The sequence below is a fragment of the Lepidochelys olivacea genome (assembly GCF_965140295.1).
Source record: "Lepidochelys olivacea isolate rLepOli2 genome assembly, chromosome: 1".
In the NCBI taxonomy this organism is placed as follows: Eukaryota; Metazoa; Chordata; order Testudines; family Cheloniidae; genus Lepidochelys; species Lepidochelys olivacea.
This window is the reverse complement of record NC_140411.1, coordinates 201,268,895-201,295,541: the sequence shown is the minus strand read 5'-3', so window position 1 is coordinate 201,295,541 and position 26,647 is coordinate 201,268,895. Positions and strand designations below refer to the sequence as shown.

Here is a 26,647-nt window from a genome sequence, read left to right as displayed (position 1 = left end):
TTGCAGTGTAACACTACTTTATTTCTTAGAATTCAGAACGATAACACACAAGAACCAAAACCAGAGCAGAGACACAAAGCAGGCTGCTCCCTAAGACAGAGAGGCACAACTCACTCCAGCTTATTCTAGGCTGGCTGGCTACAGACTGATTGCTGGTCACATGCCTCCCTACAGAGCTCCTGAGGCTGGATGCAGGACCAGGAAACCCTCCTGCTCTTAAAGTGATAGTTTGCAATTTCAGCACAGTCCTCAATATGCCACATAACCATGCTTCTGGAACCAGGTCCTGACATGCTCATCTAAGCCAGTTACAACAAGCGTGGCTGAACCGTGCCACCACACAGCTGTTCCCACAACAGAGCCATGTGTCAGTCATGGCTCCATATCCATGCTTTTCATGCTGCCATGCCTGTCTATGTTTGATGAGTGCATTCTGGGAAAATCTGGGCACCCATCCCATTGTACCTCGGCAGAAGATTATGTCTGCAGAACACACACACACACGGTGACATCAGCAACACTTGACAAGATGTAGAACAGAGGTCCTGACCAATTGTAGTTGTTCACACTCTTCTCTTGAGTTGCCTTTAAGAGCAAGTGCCACTTCAAAATCCTCTCCGCAGTCGCACATTTCCCTAAGGAACAACACACCTCGCCTGCTGGCTCATTTAACCCAGCTGATATGACTGGGGAAATCCATTCTGTCCATTGTGTGGGAAACGGATGTCCTTACACAAACTGTACAGATCTCCCAAGTAAAAGAGGGCTACCCCTGCTTGGCTCATGTCTTATCTTCCACCAAATATTACATCTTTTAGAAAATGGCACCTCAGTCCCATGATGCCAGCTGATTCCGGATCGCAGGGCTCAGGCTAATGGTATGTTTAATTGTGGTATAGATGCTCGACTGGGACCCTTCCACCTTGCAGGGACTTAGATGGGAGATAAGGAGGCAGCCATGTGCGTGCCCAGAGGCAGCAATTTAAGAGCTGAGTAAGTTTAGGCTCCTACAGTATTTTGTGGATCACAGTGAAGCCAGCCCTGGGACTTAGGTGCCTAAGTACCTTTTGTGGGCCTGGGCCTATATGTACATAATCACTCTGAACCATTTTTTTCTCCTCTCAGTCCTGTAGAGCTAACACACCTATGCGGGAGTTCACTGCATTCTGTCCCCACTTCCATATCCGTGAAATAAAACTGCAGTTAGCATAACTTCTTGCTAGGTTTTCTTATAACACACAAAGACTACACAATAGCTGTAGGAGAGGAAGGGAAGAATACCACTCTATGCAGGTGAAACTAGAGGGGAGTGTCTTAGGGAGACAGAAGGCAATTTCCTCCACATTAGCTTCAAGAATTTTAAGAACTTCATAAAACAAGTATTAAAGAACACTATGGCATTTCCAGGCAGCATTTCCACTTTAAAATGCTGCTCAGGGATTGTATGAGGATGTCATGGTTTCTGGTTGTTGTTGTTATGAGGTCCCTGCCAGCAATCTAACTGCGACTGGCCTAAGTTACAATAAACATTCCTTTGAAATCCCATTAAAATACCCAGCTGCCACTTCTGTTCCATTGGGACCTGAATCTCTGGCCCTTTTGCTTTGACATGGAAGCAAAGCTTACTCTAAAGACTTGGATCAGTCATAGTCTGCTCTAGCGCTGAATGATACAAGAAGAAACCAGCTCCCCTCTAACTCTTCCCCCTCCTTTGCACTAGGCCTCTTGACTCAATCTTTCATTGCTCATTTGGAAATGGAGAGGTGCAAGATTTATCCTGGAATCTGGTGCATTGCTGAAATAGGTTCCTTGTGTGCATGTCCCCTCCCTGCCCTGAACTGTGATTGTAGGAGGTGTTTTTGTCCTGTCAATCTTGCTCTGATTCTGCTGAACATTCCTAGAGAGCTTCCCACCCATTAAAACGAATGCAAAGATGTCCAGGCAGAATCAGCTAGTCTGGCAAGAGTGGGTTCCCCTGGTGTTTCCATGTTGCTGATGGCTGCTCCCTGCAGAGGCATCGAGGCAGATGTGGTGGGCAAAGGGATGTTACCTCGCAGGAACGTGCCTGGAGCGCTGCTGTTCACATCACTGCCCGGGTTGGCAACATTAAGGGCACTGTTGCTGACTGTCCACAGACAGGGATAGTGGCTAGAACAAAGCAGGGTAAACCATAATAGAACTTAAAGAGGTATTTCAAAGTAGATTAACATCCCACCCCACCCCCGTCCCCATAGCACAACATGGCAAAGTAAAGTGCATTACCCAGTATTTGCTACTGTGATAGCATACCAGACTCAGCAGACCATTGGTCTCAACTGGCAACTCCTATGTGAAAACCCAATAAGAACTAGGGCTGGTTTGGGGGAAGGGGGGAAAGGGGAGGAAATGTGAAGCTAATTTTGAAATTTGAAAAGATTTATAGTTCTAAATTTTGAAAAAAGTTCCACCAGCTTGGCAGCTGATCAACAAAGGAGAGGATTTTTTTTTTAATGTTTTCTCCAGTGACTTTCAGAATTTTAAAATTAAAATCTTCATCCAAACTTCTAGAACGTTTCAACTTCTCTGTTAACAGTACTTGATATCTTTGTAACATCTTATGAACTGGACTTCACAGTGCCCCAGAGAAGCAAGTATTATTGTTCTCATTTTACACAGAGAGATTAAATCCAAAATATTTCAGTGTCAACTAATTTTGGATGCCTGAGTTTGTGTGTGTTGAAAGAAGACATTGCCTTTCAGAGCTGCTGAACACATGCAGCTCCCATTGATTTCAGCTGGAGTTGAAGGTGCTCAGCACTTCTGAAAATCAAGCCAGGATTTTCAGGTTGGGCACCCAGAAAATAAGGAACCCACAATTAGTGAATATTTATAAAATGCAGGCATGATTTTCTTCGGGTCAATCACTAAAGCCATGCATAGAACTCAAGAGTCCTATCGTCCAGTCCCATTTATATAGCCATTGGACCAAATGCCTTCCTATTGTTGGAAGGAGAACCCAGAAGTCCTGACTCCCATTCCTACACTAAGTACTGGCTCACACTCACTCCTCTCCTTCCCTTGACTAAGTATTCTCTTTTAAAGGTTAAAAAAAAGACTGACGGGACCAACTGTGCACTAGATAAAGGGTGGAGATAATACTAATTACCATTTATTTAGTGCTCTACATTTTCAAAGAACAGCACAAAGATTAACTCTTTAAGCCTCACAAAACCCTGCTGGTAAACATTATTGTCCTCATTTTACAGATTGGGAAACTGAGGTAAAGTTATTTGGGTAAGGCCATGCAATGCGGCGGTGGCAGAGCTAGGCTTGGTTGGGAAGTCTTGAGTTCTAAACCCTTGTTCATGCTTCCAAGCCATGCTGCCTAATCATAGTGAAGGAGAAATTGCTGGGCTTGTCCCATCTCTAATATCTATGGTTCCACTGTAACCTTACCTAGGACCAGTAGTGGCAGTTCCCTTGGCATGTGGTACTGAAAGCAAGTTGGCATGTGGAGTGGATGGTAAGGAAGTCCAGCTATCGTGTCCTGGAAACATCTGCACATTATTGCTGGAGCTCTCAATCAGATTCCCTTTAGAGGAAACACAAAAGTTTGGTGACTATACCAAGTTATTGCAAGGCACTGAAGGAATGTAGAAAACAGGCAGGACTGAGAGAGAATCTAATTGGCTAATAAAGGCTCCTCCCCATAGGCCTGAGACGACAAGCACACAGGGAAGAACAAACTTACTTTACTCATGTTTCCCTCACTCAAAAAGTGAATCACAACACTCGTCTGGATGGCAGAGCAATGGTAACAGGACCAGAGCTGGCTGAATGATTTTGAATGGAACATTTTTCCATTGGAAAATGCCATATTGTTGATATCTAAACTTTCCATGGGAACATGTCGATTTTGACTAAATTTTGTTTGGAAAAAAAATGGTGAGCATTTTGAAAAGGTTGACGTGTTCCATGCCGACCTAATCGCAATAGAATGGCTCAAATTTTCATTTCAAAATGATTTTTTGCTTAGAAATGTATTGTTATATGATAAATAGAGCTGAGTGAATAGCTGGATGTCCCAGGGCTTCCAGGCTCATAACAGGACCAGTGCTGGGAAACTTGGTGGGGCTACTGTGGGGCTATGCACCCTGAAAGCTCCAAGGATCCTGGCTCTGGGCAGTCTGCCTGGTGGGTCTGCCCCAGAGCTGTGGAGCAGAGACCCTGCCAGCCCAAGAGACCCAGCTCCAGCCAGCACAGCAGGGCTGGCGGGCTCCCAGGCACGGAGCTGTGGACAACAGAACACCAGCTGATTTCCAATGAAAACTTGCTTGTGTTTTGGCAATCTGCAAGAGATTTGGTGAAACATTTTGGTCCAGACAATTGGCATTTTCCAACAAAGCCAAGTTTCAATGGAAAATTTCCAACCAGCTCTACTTATGACTAATATTAAAATTTTTAAAAAGTCAAAATCTGAATGAAATTTTAATTTTATGAAAAAATGAACATTTTGGCTGACCCAAAACAAAAATCAAAAATTTTGTTTTGTAGGAACTTTTGATTTAATTTTGTTTTTCATTCTGATTCAGAATGAAACCAAATTTGGAAACATCAGCATTTCCCATGCAACAGAAATTCTGAGTTCTGACCTGCTCTAAATGGAATGTAGAACCTTTCATCTCTAGCGTTGTCAGTTCAAATGCAGCCTAAGCCGATAATGAGCAAAGTTACCACCAGTTGCTGATTGTTCAATGATCTACATGAAACAAACTGATGCTCTCAGTCCTGTTCTTTGTGAACATGTATCCATATCAGAGAAACTGCCACCATGATTGGTATTAATTGGCAGTCACAACAGGAAGATGAAGGACTGAATAGGACACAGTAGAGCACCTCAAAGAATTTTCAGGCAGAGGGGGCTCTAAAGACATATTGACAATACAAAAACCTGTTCCCAAATCAGCTCTTAACATTCCCTTAAGGGCTGCTTTTGACTCTGGAGGGACACTGTTTCATTACTTGGAATAAAAGGAAGGTCTGAAATGGTTCTGGGAGTTTTGATATAATTAATAAGAAGTCATTTAAACACAATTGCTCTCCTTCTCTCATTCTCATCTATCTTCACCTACTTAGCCTTTGTGACATATCTACCTCTAACTTTTATACTTTTGTTTTCTGTGAACTGCACCTTTAAATTTCTGAATACTCTCCTTGTGTGTGGAGTTCAGGAACTATTTTGTTCTCAGAGTTCAGTGCAGACTGTTACAGAAGAGACACACACTGTGCTCTCTCCACTGACTTGTTTTTTCTTGCTTTGCTGTTTCTTTTAATGTAAGGAAGAACTGTGCAGGCTGTGTGTGAGGAGACATTGCAGTCTTACCTGTTGGGGAGTGATTTCTCTGCATGTATGAAGCAGGATATGGTGCAGCCCGATGCCCTCGAAGGGCTGCATAATGCTCACAGCCATGGTTGGAATGTGGGGCAGGCAGAGACAAAGCTCCTCCATACTGATAATTAGAGCTCCCTGCTGCACACACTGCATCTGGATTGGAAATCAACCAGCCACCTACTGCGAGGGGAAAGGAAGAAACAGGAAGCAAAATTAATAAAATTTGAATAAGGAGAGTAACCAGACTTCCCAGAAATGTACCCTGCCAGATTACAAGAATTCCAAACAGTAGGAAACCTGCTTGTTGTCTGGCGTTTGTTTTGTACCAAAGAATGAGTCCCAAGCCACAAAAAAGACATTTAGACACCAGATAACAATATTGCTAATACTTAGATAGCATCTTCATCCCAAATGATCCCCAGCACTTTACAAATTTTAGAAAGGAAGCCGTTCACTCCCCCAGTGAAATGCAACCTAGGGTGGAACATGGCAGCTTCTCATCAACAAAGAGCAATATGACACAACAGTTAAGGCAGAATGTGAAGAATACTACAGAATTCAAATGAAAGGGGGGCAGATTTAGGAAAACAAAGTTAGTTACCTACAGGTGTAATTTGGCCTGCACACAGAGTTGATACCCTTACTCTTACGAAAAGTACTAGGGGATCTTTAATGAGCATAAATGGTCAGGACCTCAGTTTGCCCTCTTATTTAAAAGATGATAGCAAGGTACCAACCCCATGCAAAGTCTGCCAAGATTACAAAGCAAGAGATCTTGGCTATTAACCTGGCACTTCCATGTATTGATTGTCCACTCAGATTTTAGAGGGACACTTGCTAATTCAGAGAATTTTTCATACCCTGGAGTTCAAATAGCCCAAGCAGAAGCATGTACCTTATGTTAGTTGTACATTATGTGTTATGAGCAAAATTCATACAGCCTACAAGTCAAATTTAATCCTCAGGGCCATGGTAAACATCAGGAGATGGGTTTCATTTGTCTTTTTTTTTAAATGACACCATTCATGTAATTATAATTAACAGGCAATTTAGTTTTAGTCAGACAAATCAATATCTATATTAATAGAAAAGGAGTACTTGTGGCACCTTTCTGGACAGTCTCTACGTAAAAAGAATAAATGGACACAAATCAGATGTCAAGAATTTTAACATTCATAAACCAGTCGGAGAACATTTCAATCTCTCTGGTCACTCGATTTCTGACCTAAAAGTGGCTATTCTTCAACAAAAAAACTTCAAAAACAGACTCCAATGAGAGACTGCTGAATTGGAATTAATTTGCAAATTGGATACAATTAAATTAGGCTTGAATTAAATTAGACTTGGAGTGGTTGAGTCATTACACAAAGTAAAACTATTTCCCCTTGTTTATTCCCCCACCCCCACCATTCCTCAGATGTTCTTGTCAACTGCTGGAAATGGCCCACCTTGATTATCACTACAAAATGTTTCCCCCCCGCCTGCTGGTAATAGCTCATCTTAAGTGATCACTCTCCTTACAGTGTGCATGATAAACACCCATTTTTTCATGTTGTGTGTGTATATAAATCTCCTCACTGTATTTTCCACAGTATGCATCCGATGAAGTGAGCTGTAGTTTACGAAAGCTTATGCTCAAATAAATTGGTTAGCCTCTAAGGTGCCACAAGTACTCCTTTTCTTTTTGCGAATACAGACTAACACGGCTGCTACTCTGAAACCTATATTGAATAGAGTTGTCTTCTAGGATCGCTTCCTGATCCCTCACTCCAACTTTCACTTCCCTCAAAAGTCACACAGAAGACTCATCTGTTCCTTGGTCTGAGGAGAGCTGGATTTGCCTCCTTTTGGAATCCACCCAAACTGCACCTCAATTTGGCATTTCTCTAAAGAATGATGTAACTTGACGCCTTTACGCCTATCCACAATGCTGAGCTCACTGCCTCTCAAGCAATTCCATATGCTGCACATCAATGGGTTACATATTCTGTAACACTCACTGTGTGCTGTACATACAGATACCATAGTTGCCAGCTACCCATATGTATGGTAGGGAAGACCGTGAACCCGGGGCCTTCTGGCACGCAAACAGATGGACCTACTACTGGAAATAAAGAGGCTCTTCTTCAACCAAACTGAAGTAGAAGAGTTTTATTCTGTAGGCCTTCAGACACTGGAGGGCCATGATGCACAAAACACCCACTATTAATACTGAGCAGATAGCTGTGACTTTTTTGTGAACTACTGAACAAATTAAATATCTTCTTGTTGTTAGCTATGGATGGGACCTCATAATGCAGTCTGTTCATGGACATTTGTACAAACAATTTCATTAGTGAACAAAACAAGCAAGATGGGCAATCCAAAGTTCATTTAGAGATGGGAACAGAATTGCCAGTGTGACTGATTATATAAAGTACATGGTGGCAATTAGAAATAATAATGGGAAATGAAATCAAAATAGTTTGTGGAATGGGCAAGACGCAAAAAATGTCAGTAAAAATGTTTCAGTGAAAAATCTGGAAAGAAAACATTTTTCACCAATAACAGAGCTTATGAATGGAAGAAAAGCCAAATTTCAATAAAATAAGAACCACCACCCCTCCTATATTTTATGAATCATTCACCCAGCGATAATGATGGGACATTTGTAGGGATAACAAGAGTTTCCAGAGTTATACTACTAAACAAACAAAAAAAAGAACACAGCTTTGGAAAGGTTATAAGTCTCAAATTGCCAGGCTCAAGCAAACCTCTAAATACTGGGGATTATAAAGAAAATTTCCTTGTGGGTAGATTATCCCATAACTGCCTACTACAGGGTTTCTTGAACCTTCCTCTGAAGTATTTATAGTACTGACTTCCATCAGTGACAGGATTCTAGATTGGATAAGACTAGTGACCATCTAGTCTAGCACATCCTATGTCCATAATAAGAACATAAGAATGGCCATACTGGGTCAGACCAAAGGTCTGCCGACAGTATCCAATGCCAGGTGCCCCAGAGGGAGTGAACCTAACAGGTAATGGGTCAAGTGATCTCTCTCCTGCCATCCATCTCCACCCTCGGACAAACAGAGGCTAAGGACACCATTCCTTATCTATCCTGGCTAATGGATTTATCTAGTTCTCCATGAATTTATCTAGTTCTCTTTTAAACCCTGTTATAGTCCTAGCCTTCACAACCTCCTCAGGCAAGGAGTTCCACAGGTTGACTGTGCACTGTCTGAAGAAGAACTTCCTTTTATTTGTTTTAAACCTGCTGCCCATTAATTTCATTTGGTGGCCCCTAGTTCTTATATTATGGGAACAAGTAAATAACTTTTCCTTATTCACTCTCTCCACTCCACTCATGATTACATATATACCTCTATCATATCTCCCCTTAGTCTCCTCTTTTGCAATCTGAAAAGTCCTAGTCTCTTTAATCTCTCCTCATATGGGACCCGTTCCAAACCCCTAATCATTTTAGTTGCCCTTCTCTGAACCTTTCCTAATGCCAGTATATCTTTTTTGAGATGAGGAGACCACACCTGTACGCAGTATTCAAGATGTGGGCATACCATGGATTTATATAAGGGCAATAAGATATTCTCTGTCTTATTCTCTATCCCTTTTTTAATGATTCATAACATCCTGTTTGCTTTTTTGACTGCTGCTGCACACTGTGTGGACGTCTTCAGAGAACTATCCACGATGACTCCAAGATCTCTTTCCTGATTAGTTGTAGCTAAATTAGCCCCCATCATATTGTATGTATAGTTGGGGTTATTTTTTCCAATGTGCATTACTTTACATTTATGCACATTACATTTCATTTGCCATTTTGTTGCCCAATTACTTAGTTTTGTGAGATCTTTTTGAAGTTCTTCACAGACTTCTTTGGTCTTAACTATCTTGAGCAGTTTAGTATCATCTGCAAACTTTGCCACCTCACTGTTTACCCCTTTATGAATAAGTTGAATAGGATTGGTCCTAGGACAGACCCTTGGGGAACACCACTAGTTACCCCTCTCCATTCTGAAAATGTATCATTTATTCCTACCCTTTGTTCCCTGTCTTTTAACCAGTTCACAATCCATGAAAGGATCTTCCCTCTTATCCCATGACAACTTAATTTACACAAAAGCCTTTGGTGAGGGACCTTGTCAAAGACTTTCTGGAAATCTAAGTACACTATGTCCACTGGATCCCCATTGTCCACATGTTTGTTGACCCCTTCAAAGAACTCTAATAGAGTAGTAAGACATGATTTCCCTTTACAGAAACCATGTTAACTTTTGCCCAACCATTTATGTACTTCTATGTGTCTGACAATTTTATTCTTTACTATTGCTTCAACTAATTTGCCCAGTACTGACGTTAGACTTACCAGTCTGTAATTGCCAGGATCACCTCTAGAGCCCTTTTTAGATACTGGCATTATGTTAGCTATCTTTCAGTGACTGGGTACAGAAGCTGATTTAAAGGACAGGTTACAAACTATAGTTAATAGTTCCGCAATTTCACATTTGAATTCTTTCAGAACTCTTGGGTGAATACCATCTGGTCCCGGTGACTTGTTACGGTTAAGTTTATCAATTAATTCCAAAACCTCCTCTAATGACACTTCAATCTGTGACAATTCCTCAGATTTGTCACCTATAAAGGATGGCTCAGGTTTGGGAATCTCCCTAACATCCTCAGCCATGAAGACTGAAGCAAAGAATTCATTTAGTTTCTTCACAATGACTTTGTCGTCTTTAAGTGTTCTTTTTGTATCTCGATCGTCCAGGGGTCCCACTGGTTGTTTAGCAGGCTTCCTGCTTCTGATGTACTTAAAAAACGTTTTGTTATTACCTTTTGAGTTTTTGGCTAGCTGTTCTTCAAACTCCTTTTTGGCTTTTCTTATTACATTTTTACACTTAATTTGGCAGTGTTTATGGTCCTTTCTATTCACCTCACTAGGATTTGACTTCCACTTTTTAAAAGATGCCTTTTTATCTCTCACTGCTTCTTTTACATGCTTGTTAAGCCACGGTGGCTCTTTTTTAGTTCTTTTATTGTGTTTATTAATTTGGGGTATACATTTAAGTTGGGCCTCTATTATAGTGTCTTTGAAAAGTGTCCATGCAGCTTGCAGGGATTTCACTCTAGTCACTGTACCTTTTCATTTCTGTTTAACTAACCTCCTCATTTTTGCATAGTTTCCCTTTCTGAAATTAAATGCCACATTGTTGGGCTGCTGAGGTGTTCTTCCCACCACAGGAATGCTAAATGTTATTATATTATGGTCACTATTGCCCAGCGGTCCTGTTATAGTTACCTCTTGGACCAGATCCTGTGCTCCACTCAGGACTAAATCAAGAATTGTCTCTCCCTTGTGGGTTCCTGTACCAACTGCTCCAATAAGCAGTCATTTAAAGTATCGAGAAATTTTGTCTCTGCATTTCATCCTGAGGTGACATGTACCCACAACAAGAAGGATGTGAAAAAATTGGAAAGCGTTCAGCAGAGGGCAACAAAAATTATTAGGGGACTGGAACACATGACTTATGAGGAGAGGCTGAGGGAACTGGGATTGTTTAGTCTGCGGAAGAGAAGAATGAGGGGGGATTTGATAACTGCTTTCAACTACCTGAAAGGGGGTTCCAAAGAGGATGGACCTAGCCTGTTCTCAGTGGTGGCAGATGACAGAACGAAGAGTAATGGTCTCAAGTTGCAGTGGGGGAGGTTTAGGTTGGATATTAGGAAAAACTTTTTCACTAGGAGGGTGGTGAAGCACTGGAATGTGTTACCTAGGGAGGTGGTGGAATCTCCTTCCTTTGAGGTTTTTAAGATCAGGCTTGACAAAGCCCTGGCTGGGATGATTTAGTTGGGGATTGGTCCTGCTTTGAGCAGGGGGTTGGACTAGATGACTTCCTGAGGTCCCTTCCAACCCTGATATTCTATGATTCAGTATGGGGATAATTGAAATCCCCCACTATTATTGAGTACTTGTGGCACCTTAGAGACTAACCAATTTATTTGAGCATAAGCTTTCATGAGCTACAGCTCGCATCCGATGAAGTGAGCTGTAGCTCACGAAAGCTTATGCTCAAATAAATTGGTTAGTCTCTAAGGTGCCACAAGTACTCCTTTTCTTTTTGCGAATACAGACTAACACGGCTGTTACTCTGAAACCTGTCACTATTATTGAGTTCTTTATTTTGATAACCTCTCTAATCTCCCTTAGCATTTCACAGTCACAATCACTGTCCTGGTCAGGTGGTCGATAATAGATCCCTACTGTTATATTCTTATTAGAGCATGGAAGTACTATCCATAGAGATTCTATGGAACATGTGGATTCATTTAAGATTTTTACTTCATTTGATTCTACATTTTCTTTCACATACAGTGCCTCCAGAGGGGATCTAGTACTTAAAAGTGAAAAAGCCTTCCAGTCTGCCAGACCTATTAGCACAACATTCAGAGTAACAGCCGTGTTAGTCTGTATTCGCAAAAAGAAAAGGAGTACTTGTGGCACCTTAGAGACTAACCAATTTATTAGAGCATAAGCTTTCGTGAGCTACAGCTCACTTCATCAGATGCGAGCTGTAGCTCACGAAAGCTTATGCTCTAATAAATTGGTTAGTCTCTAAGGTGCCACAAGTACTCCTTTTCTTTTAGCACAACATTGAAACTGTTAAAGAGCCATTCAAGTGGTAATGAAGCCATTTAACAGGCATTTGCTAACCCAGAGGTATATATGGTCAGTTTCTGAATTTACTAACAAAAACAGGTTTGCATTACTGTAATATTTACTCAGAACATGTTAGCCTACAGGACCTTAGTTTAAAATTTGCTTTTAAAAATATTTCATTAGTATGTTGCTGAAGATTATAAAATCACATCTCTAAAAAATCCTTGCATAGATTTTTAGATGCACAATCTGAGTATTCATCTTTAGCCTTAAATGCTTGGCTCTTCAGACATAGTTTTTTAAATAAATCCTTCAAAAGATCACCCTTATCTAAAATACACACGTTTCAGAGTAGCAGCCATGTTAGTCTGTATTTTACAAAAAGAAAAGGAGTACTTGCGGCACCTTAATTTGTTAGTGTCTAAGGTGCCACAGGTACTCCTTTTCTTTGTGTAAAATACACACGTGAGCCTGGGCTGCTGTCAGGCATAGGGGCACCAGTTTAATAATATTGTATAGGGCCCCATAAATCCTAAGGACGATACTGCACATGCTCCTCTGCAGCAATCAGCTTTCCCCCATATCTTAGTTAAAACACTCACTGCTCTGCAACCTTTCTAATGTTAAGTGCCAGCAGTCTGGATACACTTTGGTTTAGGTGGAGCCCATCCTTCCTGTATAGGCTCCCCCATCCCAAAAGTTTCCCCAGTTCCTAATGAATCTAAACCCCATCTCCCTACACCATCTTCTCACCCACGCATTGAGACCCTGCAGTTCTGCCTCCCTACCTGGCCCCTGTGCGTGGAACTGGAAGCATTTCAGAGAATGCCACCATAGAGGTCCTGGATTTCAGTCTCCTTCCTAGCAGCCTAAATTTGGCCTCCAGGACCTCTCTCCTATCCTTCCCTGTGTCATTGGTACCTACATGTACCACGACCACCAGTTCCTCCCCAGCACTACACATAGGTCTATTATTATATATTACATAATACTTCAAGTTCCCATGAGTAAAATTATGTTGGGAAACCTTACGGTGAGAATATGTCATATGTTGACCTTCCGAAACATTTTCGGGAGTATCCTTGGAATGGTTTCTGAAAGAGAAAATAATGAGTGGTTACATTGTGCTGAATTCAAAGAAGGCAAAAGGGTTAGGGAAATGGAAATTGGAAAAAAAAAATGAAAACTGAAAATTGTTCAATTTTAGGTTTCATCAACTGAAAAGACAGAAAGGAAAATGAAGATAAAAAAGAAATTCCACCATCTTCAACTGATCGCTAGAGAACTGTAGAAAGCTCTGTACTATGAAAGACGTGCAGTCAAGGAGGCAGGAGCCCTTGCCTCATTCCATGTGCAACAATGTCCCTGACTCTGTCATCTTCAGAGATTGAACCCTAGCGCTCTGGATCTAAGTACATGAGCCCTTTTTGCTTGAGTGAAAGGACCAAGGCCATTGACTTCAAGGCAGTAGTAGACTCAAACCTCTATACATGGTCCAGCCACCAGAGGGGGACAAAGCCATATTTTGTTAGCTTGGGTGGCACATACAAACCATTTAAAGGTGACAAATAAATACACTTATTTTCGGACAGCGCATGTCTCTCTAACTTCTTAAATACAGTGATCTCCTATGGAGACTATTTTAATTAAATGGATCACACTTTACCTTAAAGGTATGGTAATTACAGTGCAGTTACATTGCAATTTCACTGTGGTTATGTTGATCTCTGTGGTTACTACTTATTCATATAACTGGATAGTTACATGAAATGAGAATATATGAGAACAATTAAAGTATAAATACAATGGAGCTAACATACCTAAAATCTAACACTATGTGTATGAAATGCAACACTGAAGGGTTAATAAGAAGTACAAACAGTCAACCTGTTAAATTTCTATTTATACGAATTAGTAGTAATTATATACTGAAAAGCAAAACCAAAGATAACCGTAATGTAATTATAATAGTCTTATTATAAAATGTGACAAATAAATGATATTTCAGCATTTTGTATCAGCAGTGCACTCACCCATGTAGGACCAAAGCGTGATGACAAATACCGTGACGTAAATCTGACATTAACACCACTGACCTCAATGGCATTACTCTGGATTTATAGCAGTGGAAAGGGGGGTCAGGATTTGCCCCTTATCTTTCTCATAGTATTGTTACAATTTTAACTGTAACAGCAGCAAAAGTCATCAAGCTGAGCAAAAGTCAAACTCACCTTTCCTTTGCATCCAGGAAGGCTTTGGCAAAGGGATTATACTTGATTTTGAGAGCTGTTATCTTGGGTTTACAAAAAAAAAGACATGTTAGTGAAGGTAATTTTAACAGAGACTTGACATAGCATTGTCCAGCATAAACTGAATGTACTCAGTTCTGCCTCAGTTAGTGAAACAAAAGACAGGCATTGTATTTACCATGTGGCTATATGTCAGCCAGGTGCATTGTGTGGGAGCATTGCTCTCCTCCGAAGCATACAGACATTGGTCACTGCCAAAGGCAGGAAACTAGAACTGATGGACCAATGGTCTTATTCAGTATGGCAAATTCTGTATTATTGTGAATACTTCTCCCAAAGCTGCTGAATTGCATACAAATATGAATAATAGCTGTAGTGACATTAACTAGGAAAAAAGGGACAAGGGCCACCAACCCCCATGCTTCAGGGCACTGCCTGATTACAGTTTGAGGTCAGGAAGAAATTTCCCCAGGGTCTAGTACAATAGTCTGGGTGCATTACAGGAGGAGTGGAGGAGTTATATTTTCCACAGAAATATCCAGCACTTGCCAGTATTAGAGACAGATGCTGGACAAGACAGAAAGTCAGTCTGTTCCAGCTTGGTAAGGGGATGGGCTACTGGTACAGATAGACCAATCCAGTATGGCAGGAGGCAGAATACCAGACTAGCCTGACCACTCATCTGTACTCGTACTGCAGTCAGATTCTAGACAAGGTGAACCAAGGGTGTGTTTTGTTCCAGCAAGGAGACAGAGTACTCAATTAGATGGGCCCTCAATCTGCTCTGGACCAACAGGGAGACAGGATACTGGATTATGTTCACCATCGGTGTGTGCTGATCTGGCAGGTCTTAGGCTTTTAATATTTCCTCATCAGCGATGACCAAATTGTGTGGCATTATTATCCACCTACCTCTTCATTTTGATAAGCAGTGACAGCTATGAACTGAGTCTCCGGAAAGGAGCAGTTCATTACCATCCTATGTTGGCCTCCCACGCGAACGATGTGAACCTGAGGCTCGTATTTATGCAAGGAATTCAGCATTATCTGCAGAAAACAAGAAGGAAGATAGACAGAATTAATAGGCAGCAAGTTTAAAACAAACCAAAGGAATTATTTCTTCACACAACGCACAGTCAACCTGTGGAACTCCTTGCCAGAGTTGCAAGACCATAACAGGGTTCAAAAAAGAACTAGAAAAATATTCATGGAGGATAGGTCCATCAATGGCTATTAGACAGTATGGGCAGGGATGGTGTCCCTAGCCTCTGTGTGCCAGAAGCTGGGACTAGATGATAGGGGATGGCTCACTTGATAATTGCCTTGTTCTGTTCATTCCCTCTGGGGCACCTGTCATTGGCCACTGTCAGAAGACAGGATACTGGGCTAGATGGACCTTTGGTCTGACCCAGTATGGCCGTTCTTATGGAGTGTCACAGCTACATCAGTGATGCCCAGCCTGAAATAGCTGAAGAGCTACATTTGTCACCAAACAGAGCCACAAAGGAATTATGAGTGATGACCTGACTTTGCCTTGTGGTATTTGCATCGTGTCATTGATACTTGTTGTCAGTCCCATATTGAGGGGACATCACTTACCAACATCACAGTGCAACCCCAATGTCAGCAGAGCTCTCCAGGGTCATTCTCTCTGTGATTCCACACTACCCTTTATCCCCTCCCCAATTCCTGGCTGCTGAAAGAGAGAGAGAGAAGGATTTCTTCTTTCCTCCCTCCGTTCGAGGATGGACAGGGACAGACTCCAGCTGAATTACATTAGATGCTTCTGATGCAGCAGTAAATATTTATATTTTGATAGTGCCCAAAGAAGACCCCAGTCAGAATGGAGGCCCCACTGTGCTGGAAGCTGTACAAACAGATAAGAGACAATCCCCACCCGGAGGTGCTTATGGTCTAAAAAGCACTGGGACCATGATCTTTTTCTGTGTTTTACAAAGTGCTGAACACACAAGGGGTGCTCAGTGAACAATACAATTATTTGTTCTTATTATAAAATACCTTCCTCCAAGGGTCGCATTTTGATTAAGAACAAAGAAGGGGAAGCAGAGCCCCAGACAGGGGATATGACTTGCCTAAACACACAAATTTGTCCATAATTTTTTCCCACCCTTCAAAAATATCCTCCCTTCTGGGGATTAGGAAGGAAGGATGGTCTTATAGTTAAGATGCAGAACCAGAATGTGGCAGCCATTGGATTCTGTTCTTAGCTCCGCTACTGACACCCTGTATGACCTTGGGCAAAGCATGTCACCTGTCAATGCCTCTGTTTCCCCATCCATAAAATGAGGATAAACAATTCCCTACCTCATAAGAGTGCTCTGAAGCTAAATTTTAAGGCTTGTGAGGTGCCTAGATGAGCATAATAGAAATGACGACAAACAAATTAGAAATACTACAATAAGGAGATACTACTCAGGGCTAAGGTTAAAGTAAAGAACCTTATATTTATATATATTTATAGTCTGACAGAATTCGATTTTTTTATACCTATATATAATTCTGACAGATAATATTGATGTTTATTTTTAAGCATTTTTTCTATTTTTTTCTATATATATATAAATAGAAGTTCACAGTTGCACAAAATTATGGGCATGACAGACAATGAGTGGGTGGGTCAGATGATTATTTAATGACCGTAGATGTTGAGATTTGAAAAATTAAAGCTTTATAATTATTAAAACACAAATTGTCAACATCACGTCAAACTATACAAAAATCAGTATCCTTAAATCAAACCCTAATATATTCTCAAGCAGTGTTTTTCTTACTTTGCCTAGCTGCACATTTTGATTATCATTGATGGAAATATTTTTTGTCAGCTTGTGTGTAGATGGTAAAATCGACATTTACTTATAAAAATCAAATCCTTCCAAGCCTAAATATTTACTTGAAAGAAATTGACTTTAGGCTGACAAGTAGCATCCAATATAGGAGTTTTGTACAAAACAAATATGCAAACAAAAGATCGTGTGCAATATTTTACTTTCAGATACATCTTCAAAAAAAACAGTCCAAACCAATTTTTCTGTTTGTATTTTTAAGGGGCTCAAAGTGAATGTCACTTATTTCTAGTACATGCAGTTTCCTCCCAAAAACCAAAGCTGACTCAATAGAATATTGATAATTATCATGAGGCAGAAGCAGACATAGTAATTATTTCATTTAGGAGCAGCCTTTTATTCTGGTATCTGATTCTTGCCAACATTCCACTTACACCAAAGAACATGGGGAAAAACAACAAAAACCTAATACCCACAACCATTTTTTCCCCTTTCTCTAAAGTTCTATGTAAAAAACCCAGCACACAAGACAAACTATGAAAAGCCCCGATGATTAAATAACCCACAGCACTCTCTGTCTCTCTTAACATCAAGAAGTCCATTAAAATCTGAAAGTGCCAATTAAGACCTGTTTATTCCTGTTTACATTTGGGCTCCAGAGAATAAATGGCATCTGTGGGTGAAGAGGGCCCCTCTAATTGCATAAATGCACCCTTGATATTTCTTGATTGGTAGGTGCTTGCAATGGAAGACCAGAGGTGTGTGGGAAACATCGTGCTGTACCTGCCCGCTTCCATTGAGCTTGTTGGTAAGTTTCACTTTGCTGAAGGAAACAGAGGCTTTCATCCAGTGCGCCCCGAAGTTGGGAGAGTCTGGGTGGATGTAGACACAGCAGTGGCTTGATGGTTCTGGTTTCCCAGCGGGCACCCATTCACCATTCACATACTTCCAGCGGTGGCCGTCGGTTGGGGCAAAGTCCAACAGGAAGGAGTACATGGCGTTGGGATCCAAACCTGACACACTGATCTTTAAAACTGGGAACATCCGTCTGTAGTGGAAACAGAAGGCAGAAGTGGGGAAAGCAACATTAGTCCTGATATAAAAGAGGCTTGTTGGTATGTTTCTGCAAAGACGCTCCCTGAGTTGCTCAAAGAACAAATTACCCTCACGGTGGCTGAAACAGAGATGATGTTAAAGGACTACCATCACTTTGTTTTCATTTCCTGTTGGTCAGTCAGAACCAGCCACAAAATGCTTTCATGTTTCACCTGAAATATGGAATTTCACCCCAAAATGACCCTGGTTGATGGGACCAGGACTGATAATATTGTCCTGTACTAGTCAGACTCTTATGGCTATCAACCTTATTCCACTGGAGAGGTGGATGGAAATCCCTACACCACAGTAGTACAGATCTAGAAGACAGCGAGAATTCAGATCTTACAATTGTAACATCTTAATTTGTAGAAAACTATTCAGAAATCATTCACACATCCCCATCTTTATCCCTCACCAGCCAATGGGGAGCCATAAACATGATATACCAACACAGGCAGATTTAAATTCTTCCTTTACTACACAGACATTTTGGAAAAATCACTAACATGGGTGGGGTTCTTCAATCTAGCAGAGAAAGGTATAATATGATCCAATGGCTGGAAGTTGAAGCTAGACAAATTCAGACTGGAAATAAGGTGTACATCTTTAATGGTGAGAGTAATTAACCATTGGAACAATTGACCAAGGGTCGTGGTGGATTCACAGACAAATTTTTAAATCAAGACTGGATATTTTTATAGAAGATCTGCTCTAGGGATTATTTTGGGGAAGTTCTATGGCCTGTGTTATACATGAGGTCAGACTAGATACTCACAATGGTCTTTCTGGCCTTGGAATCTATGAATTATATACGACGCTTGAAGGCACATATAGAACATACATACATAAGAATGACCATACTGGGTCAGACCAAAGGTCCATCCAGCCCAGCATCCTGCCTTCCCACAGTGACCAATGCCAGGTGTCCCAAAGGGAACAAACAGACCAGGTAATCATCAAGTGATCCATCCCCTGTTGCCCACTCCCAGCTTCTGGCACACAGAGGCTAGGGACACCATCCCTGCCCATCCTGGCTAACAGCCATCGATGGACCTGTCCTCCATGAACATATCTAGTTCTTTTTTGAACCCTGTTATAATGGAATAAGGCAAGGCTTTAAAGCCACCTGCGTATTTGTACGGTTGATTAATGTGCACAGTGAGTAAGGAAAACCATTTCAATTAAGGCCTGATCCAAAGCTCGTTGAAGTCAATGGAAAACTCCCATTGACATTGGTGGGCTTTGGATCAGGCCCTTAGTGCACAAAAATGCACACTTGTTGCATGTGCATCTTGAGCGGGAATTCAGTCTACTGATGTCTAGCAAATAGCTTTGCATCATGGAATTTTTGTTTTCTTGTTCTATGTGTGGAGATTGTTGGTTTTTTTACATTGTATACATCATACAGTTTTACTTACACACACACACACACACACACACACACACTTTATCCATGTTGTAAATAAGCCTACTCTGGCCAGGGTCCCCCAAAACACATATTGCCCCCTTGTTTCACCACAGCCCCACTCATTAACACACTCCCCTCACCTACATCGTCACTCCCCCTTGAGGCCCACACTTCTCTCATTCAGCTTGTAAACTGTGAGATGCGCCAACTGTTAGCCATGTCAGTGATACACAGAAACCTTTAAAAGCTGCAGGGGTAGGCAAGCAGGGAGGCTGTGGTAGGGAGAGGGGCTGTGAGGGGAGCATGTTGGAGGAGAGTAAGGCTAGGGGTGATTGGGAGAGCGCAGGGGTGGGGAAAAGAGGATTTGAGGGCAGCACTCTGGCCTGTCCATGGAAAAGTGCCATGGTGGCAGAGTGGTGTTCTGAAAATGATCAGAAGGGGAAGCGAGCCTGGGGGTAGACGGTTGGGAGCTGAGAACTCAAGTTTCTGTAGGGATAATGCAGATCAACACTGATAGCTGTCCATGGGAATGACTCTCCATGTTGATCCATATTAACAGAAAATCTGGGAAACGCACACAACCTCCTTCCCCCCACCCCCAGTTTACTTTGAGGAAAGGTTGCTAGACCATATGTCCTACCACTGAAAACCTTAGAAAGCAAGAGGTGAGGTTGAGAACAGGGGCTGCAAACTCTGCTTCTTTGTTATGTTTGGGAAAAGCTGTATGACAGGGTGATCTATGGGGTCAGTGGGACGGGTTCTCCCATTGCTGTAGTTAATCCACCTCCCCAGTAGGCGGTAGCTAGGTCGATGGAAGAATTCTTCTGTCAACCGAGCACTGTCTGCACCAGTGGTTAGGTCAGCATAGCTGCACCCTTCAGGGATGGGGATTTTTCACATCCCTGAGAGATATAGCTATGCTAATGTAAGTTTTCAGCATAGACCAGCCCTTAGTCTCTCTGTGCCTCAGCTATAAAACGAGGATGATAGCACTTCCCTACCTCACAGGGGGGATATGAAGATAAATACTTTAGCGATTCTGAGAAACTCGGATACCACAGTGATGTGGGCGCTATACCTTAGATAAAACTTTTGAAATCAGGAGTTAAGTTATGGTTAGGATACTGAAACAGCTCTAACATAAATAGCAACAGAATAAAAACACTGGTGAGTCTACTGCATCAGCATCACAGCCCAGCTGTGTGTTTCATACTATCAAGAACTAGGATTAAGTGGAGTATCAGTTTAACAACTGGTATGTCCAGCACTTCTTGCAGTAATCAGAGTGCAGTCGCCCCAAGGAGAGAACAGATGGATTAAACCCCAGAAATGAATGGTTGATTTAACTGAGTGTAGACAATGATATGGTACTATAAAAACATACTGAGTAAGGTCTTTTATGAAAGCTTGCAATGTTCTGAACTCGATGGTTATTAGGAGATGTGTGTACACACCACGGTTAGGAATGTATGTATGTGTATAGATAGAAAGCTGCAAATTGTAACTGTGATGCAACTTGAGCATCACCGCATAACAGGGCCCAGAAGCAGGCAGGCAGGCAGGGGCTACCTCCCAAGCCAGCTGTGTACATGAACCCAGCTTCATGTACCCAGCCATTGTCCAGCCTAGAAAAGGACAAAGGTGAACCATTAAAGCTAATGGAAAGACTTTGAGACAACTGGGGACAGGGGTGCAAGAACAATTTGTACAGTGGGGGTGCTGAGAGCCATTGAACCAAACTGTAAACCCTGGATATGATGGGAACCACTTCAAGCCAGGGGGTGCTGCTGCACCCCCAGCACCCCTAGTTCCAGCACCTATGACTGGGGATTTCCCCAGTCTGAGTAACCATGAATTACCCTAGTCTGAAAGAAAAAAAAGGGGAGCGGGGGCAGGGAAGCCTTTTTAAAAAGAGAATTGAAACTGAAGTTTTCATCCAGAAACTGAGAGACAGTTGGTTGGCAGGTGCTGTCCATGAAACACTGGATGCTCCTTATGGCTAGGGTGTACACTGGGAAACTGTTCAGAGGCACAAAGAATCTTGTATTAGACAAGGAATTTTATCAAATATGGAAATGGAAAGCCTGAGGTTGCATCTTTCTGTTTATTTTCTGTGTAACTTGTATGTTTGTTTCCCTTCCTCTTTCATCTTTGGAGCTGTGGCTTTTCTATTAAATAAACCTTTTGTTTAGTTTTACCCCAAACCACGTGGAGTGTGCATGCCAAAATAAATTGCTGTCTGAGGGCTGGTTTCATGCCTTCTGCCGGGAGGAGCCAGAGGGGGAAGCCCAAGTGCCTGGAATTCATGAAGGAGAGATTTGGGGAGTCTCAGGACTGTTCATGTCACCCTGCAGGGAAGAACGAGGCTGGTGGAAGCCAGGGTGAGACCTTGAGCTTGTGGGCAGGCGACTGGTGTCAGGGGTCTGAGCCATCGCATCACAGCATAAATACACCCCAGGGTATGGAGCAGGCAATGACAGAACTCCTTCCTGGGCTGTGAGATCCCCAAAACATCACATGTATCTACCTCTACCGTCTGTGATTCTCTGTATACTGCTATGCCAGTTACATTATTATAATGGAGCATCACATTGTATCGGATACATATATCAGCTATAGTATCAATGTCTCTAATTCTGATATTCACCATGGGCCCTTGAAGTCACTATGATTCAAGCACATTTGGGGAAACATCAGTGCCTACTGGAAACTAATCTACTAGACCTTGTTAAATTGTACATGTCATAGAATCATAGAGTTGGAAGGGACCTCTGGAGGTCATCTAGTCCAACCCCCTGCCCAGAGCAGGACCAATCCCAACTAAATCATAATGTCATAATTGTGCTGCTAAGTCCTAAACTTTAAGGCCATGGAGCCTTACATTTTTCTGGTTCTGTTCGGAGCGCTACCTTTGATTTGGTAGATGACCTTGGCCAAGTCACTTCACCACACTGGGCCCCAGTTTCCCCAGACGATAACACTTACTGATTTGATAGTGTGTTGTCAGGATTAATTTGTGGGTGTTCATAAAGCTCTTAGGATGGGATTTTAAAAATTGCTCTGCATTCCTCCCTTTGAAGTCAATGGGGGTTTTAACAAACTTCAATGGCAGCAGGGTTAGGCCAGTGCCAGGCACTTTTGACACTCCCACCCGAAAAGCCCTTCACAAGTATTTTCTTGTTATTTAAGATTCCCCAGCCTGTAAAAGGCCATGAGTCATAGAAAAAAAGCTCCACCAGGTCTCACTTTGTCTGTCTCCTTAGATTCTTCAGGGCCTTATCTATATTTCTCCAGCTTGCACTCTGGTTTTAATTAAAATACACTTTTAGAAATGCAAAGAGGTCTTTTTACAAAAGCCTACATGATCTTATAGTAACAGCCCCAAACCCTCTAATAACATAACTGTGCTTAGGACCATAAACCATAGACTACTGTACTTTAGCTTATTTATAAGGCAACTTACATTTTCTATTATAGAAGGGACCCAGTCCTGCTTCCATTGATGTTAGTGATAACTCTCATTGACTTCCGGAGCAGGGAGGGGGCAGGATCAGGTTGATAATGAATACAGAGTTTAGAACAAAGCAAAAATATTGAGAATTTGATCAGTGGAAAGCTATCCATAGCCCACCCAAAAGTAACCATGAACACTAGGGTGACCAGACAGCAAGTGTGAAAAATCAGGACAGGGGGTGGGGGGTAATAGGAGACTATATAAGAAAAAGACCCCAAATCGGGACTGTTCCTATAAAATCGGGACATCTGGTCACCCTAATGAACACCTGATCATAACAGACCCATCGACCTCACTCTTCCCCATGGCAAAAATAATTATCCACACATACTCACTTGTATGCTTTACCTCTGGTAAAATACTATTCTGTGTAGGGATAAGCAGTATAGTCTACATTGATTGTTTCCCGGCTGGTCTACAAAAGGAAGTTGTATTAGTTTAACTGAGAGTGTGATTTGTAACCGATTTAGTTAAATCAATGCAAAGCCCTTTTATTTGAGTTTAAACAGGCTTGCCTGGGTTTGGCTTAAGTTGATTAGGAAACAGTTTAAGACAAACTGAAATAAGCCATTCTTACAGCAAAACAAATGCCCACACAGGTGTTGGCTCTGCTGTAACTACATTAATTTAAAAACCAATTGAATTTAAACAGAGCACAACTTCTGAATGTAGACAAGGCCTTAGAAGAAACAGATGTCTGTTTCTCCATACAGGTCACTATTGGGAATGAATCCAATACTAGTGTGGTATCAGTTCAAAATCTGATAACTCACGAATATCAGCTGTTTTTGCAGGGGGATAGGCTTCCTGAGCTAATAGATTTTTTTGATCTCTATCTGCTATGATCCATGACAGGTGCTAGCAGCTCGTACCACAGTTCAGCCCATGTCCCCTGTTCTGCATCAGAAAATTGCTGATCTTAATCTCTTTCTGCAAGATTGACACACATCACCCCTTCCGTTTGGCTTTTTCTCCCTCTTTGTTCCAATCCTTCCTTAATATGCAGGTCTTCTATGAAATCTCCCAGTGACAATCCAGCAAAGGAAGAACTGTGTGCTCTTAAAAACAGAAATCTCAGCCCTGCTTTGTGACTGGACCTTCCTCTAATCACCCCCAATGTGTCACACATCTAATGGCATGGTCTGCCCAGTTTAGAGTGGGGGTACCTTGGGTGGACAGTCCTCACTCCCAGCTCAGCAAAGCACTAGACTTTTCCACTAGTAAGGCCCCAGCTTTAGCATTGTCTCCTCCTTTGCATTTTGTAGAGTGCCACACACACTGACTGTGCCCAGCAGCTAAGAAGAATCATGAGCAATGCAAAGGACAATATTTTGACTTCCTAAGATCTTGTAAATAAATCATTTACCAAAGTTCCAGCCAAGTTTCCAAGTTCTCTGCCAAAGACGATGGAGAGCACCACTGCTGAATCTGTATCACACCAATATACTGCCAACCGGCTTGTCTTGCACCCATTTCTAGCATAAATTGTTTATACGGGAGTGCATATCAGGGCAACAAAGACAGGAGAGAGTGCGGCTGGGTCAACAGGTTGGGAGACTTGAGTTCTAGTCTGAAATCTACTATTGACTTGTTTGATCTCAGGCAGGTGACTCACTTTCCTCAGCTGTAAAATGGGGATAATGTCACTGCTCTGCCTTTGTAAAGCACTTTCAGCCCTACAGACGAAAAGCTACCGTCTAAGTGCTGAGTATCATTATAAGTGGTGTTCAGAGGGAATCATTTGTAAAGCCCTTGCAGTGGGGTGGGGAGGTGGAACTATCCTTCCCCTGGGAAATGTTCTTTACTATTTTGTTCAGTCCCAAGACAATAAATACCTTCTTGCAGTGTCTCTTACAATCAGGGCTAAAAGGGCATAGGGATAGTTTGTCAGTATTCAGAAAGGAACATGAACCCCCTCCTTAGTTTGTAGGCTGTCTCTGAGACTGCCTTTCCCTCCCTGCACAGGATATGTGGATGCACACACAGCACTAACAACATTATACCATGGCTACAATTTTCTTTAGCCTATGTAAACAGCAGTTGCTAATATTCCCCATATACCGTAGTATACGCTAATTACCCTGGGGACAGTACAGCACTCACCTGCCGTTCTTGGTCACAATCATCTCATTAGTGACTTCCCTGAACCTCTGCCACAGCGCAGCCTCCTCCAAGACAACCTGGAGTTGTTTCTCAGTCGGGTCCCCTCTGTCTCTGCCAGCTTGGAGCTCACTCTCCACGACATTGAGCAGCCTGGATACGGTGCAGTCACCGGGCTTCTTACATCCCAAATCAGTCATGGTGTACTGTCAGAAACTTCTCAGCTGGCTTTAAAAAAAAACCAAAAAACAAAAACCCTAAGCATACCAATTAATTAGCCACACTAACAAATCTGCTCTCCCTGATCTTTGGCCATCTACTTGTTCTTCCCCCCTGGAAGTCCCAATGGGACAATGACACAAGTGTGTTAAGGTTGACACACATGCACATACAAAAAGAGGACTATCTCCTAATTACTCATCAAGTCAGGTGGGAGGCAGCCTGATTACACAATTGGCTGCCTCGGAAGAAGAGTTCTCCATCCAAATTAATGGGCTTTTATCTTTATTCAATCTGAAGTGGGTCTAATTGTTCTGCTTGAGAACCAGGTTTCCATTAATGAAAATTGTTTCATTTCCAGACTGAAAGAATGCGTGGAAATTGTGCTTGTGCTGATGCAAACCCCAGCCAAAGGGGGAAGAGTCAGCTAGCAACATTCAAGATTGGGATGGAGAGATACTAGTCTTGCAAGCTTTCCATCAGAAATCAAAATGTGCTCACCCTGCTCCCTTTTCTTAAAATAAAACAACAACAATAAAAGGTCCCTCTGCGCTTAAATTTTGCCCATGTGGTCTTGTGCCTGGAGGACAATTTAGTGCATGTTCAAAACGTCAGGAGTCAAGGACAAGCCGCAGTTCAGATATATGGGATTTTTTTTTAAAAAGTACAGTTCTCTTTTTGGAAAGTATATTAATTTCTGGTCACCCAAAAGTGACATGACAGAGAACCTTATGCTTGTTTAATTCAATAGCCCTTGATGCACTTTTATGCTTACGATTTTTTCTGAGAAGTTGGAAGGGCTTATTTTTGGAGTTATTCATTTCATTGTAAGAAACACATTCAGCCCCTGCATTGATAAAAGTCCGGTGCACTTTATAATGCGTGTTAAGGGTTTGGCAGACTTGCAACAGTCTGCAGAATTTAGTAAGGTCCAGCAGACCCATGGCATGTTAACAAAGTCCACCAGACTTTACAGGACAAGAAGTCTGATTGGTGTCATGCTCCTAAGCACAAAGGGCTGGATTTTGGACCCCTTTTTTGTGTTGAATAGTACCTCATTCTGCAAGTAGTCCCTTTGATTACAGTAGAGCCATGCATAGAATGAGGATATTGGAATCTAGCCCCAAAGGAGTGGAGCTCCAGTCTTGCAAAGATTTCAGACTGGAGAGCCTTGTTTACACTAGACTCACAAATTAGGACTCACAATTCCCAGCAGTGGT

The 26,647-nt window shown here is 42.0% G+C and overlaps 1 protein-coding gene across 1 annotated transcript; it reads right to left on the bottom strand.

Annotated features, from left to right (window-relative positions):
- On the bottom strand, positions 1 to 25,408 carry TBX19 (T-box transcription factor 19; the record flags this gene model as incomplete). The annotated part of the gene is made up of 8 exons (XM_084617624.1): positions 1 to 2,148; positions 3,436 to 3,571; positions 5,363 to 5,479; positions 13,068 to 13,129; positions 14,267 to 14,328; positions 15,197 to 15,331; positions 17,872 to 18,136; positions 25,212 to 25,408. The coding sequence occupies 8 exons, from the start codon at positions 25,406 to 25,408 to the stop codon at positions 1,917 to 1,919; spliced, it is 1,206 nt and encodes a 401-aa protein (XP_084473750.1). The 3' UTR covers positions 1 to 1,916.
- Positions 25,409 to 26,647: the final 1,239 nt, after the last annotated feature.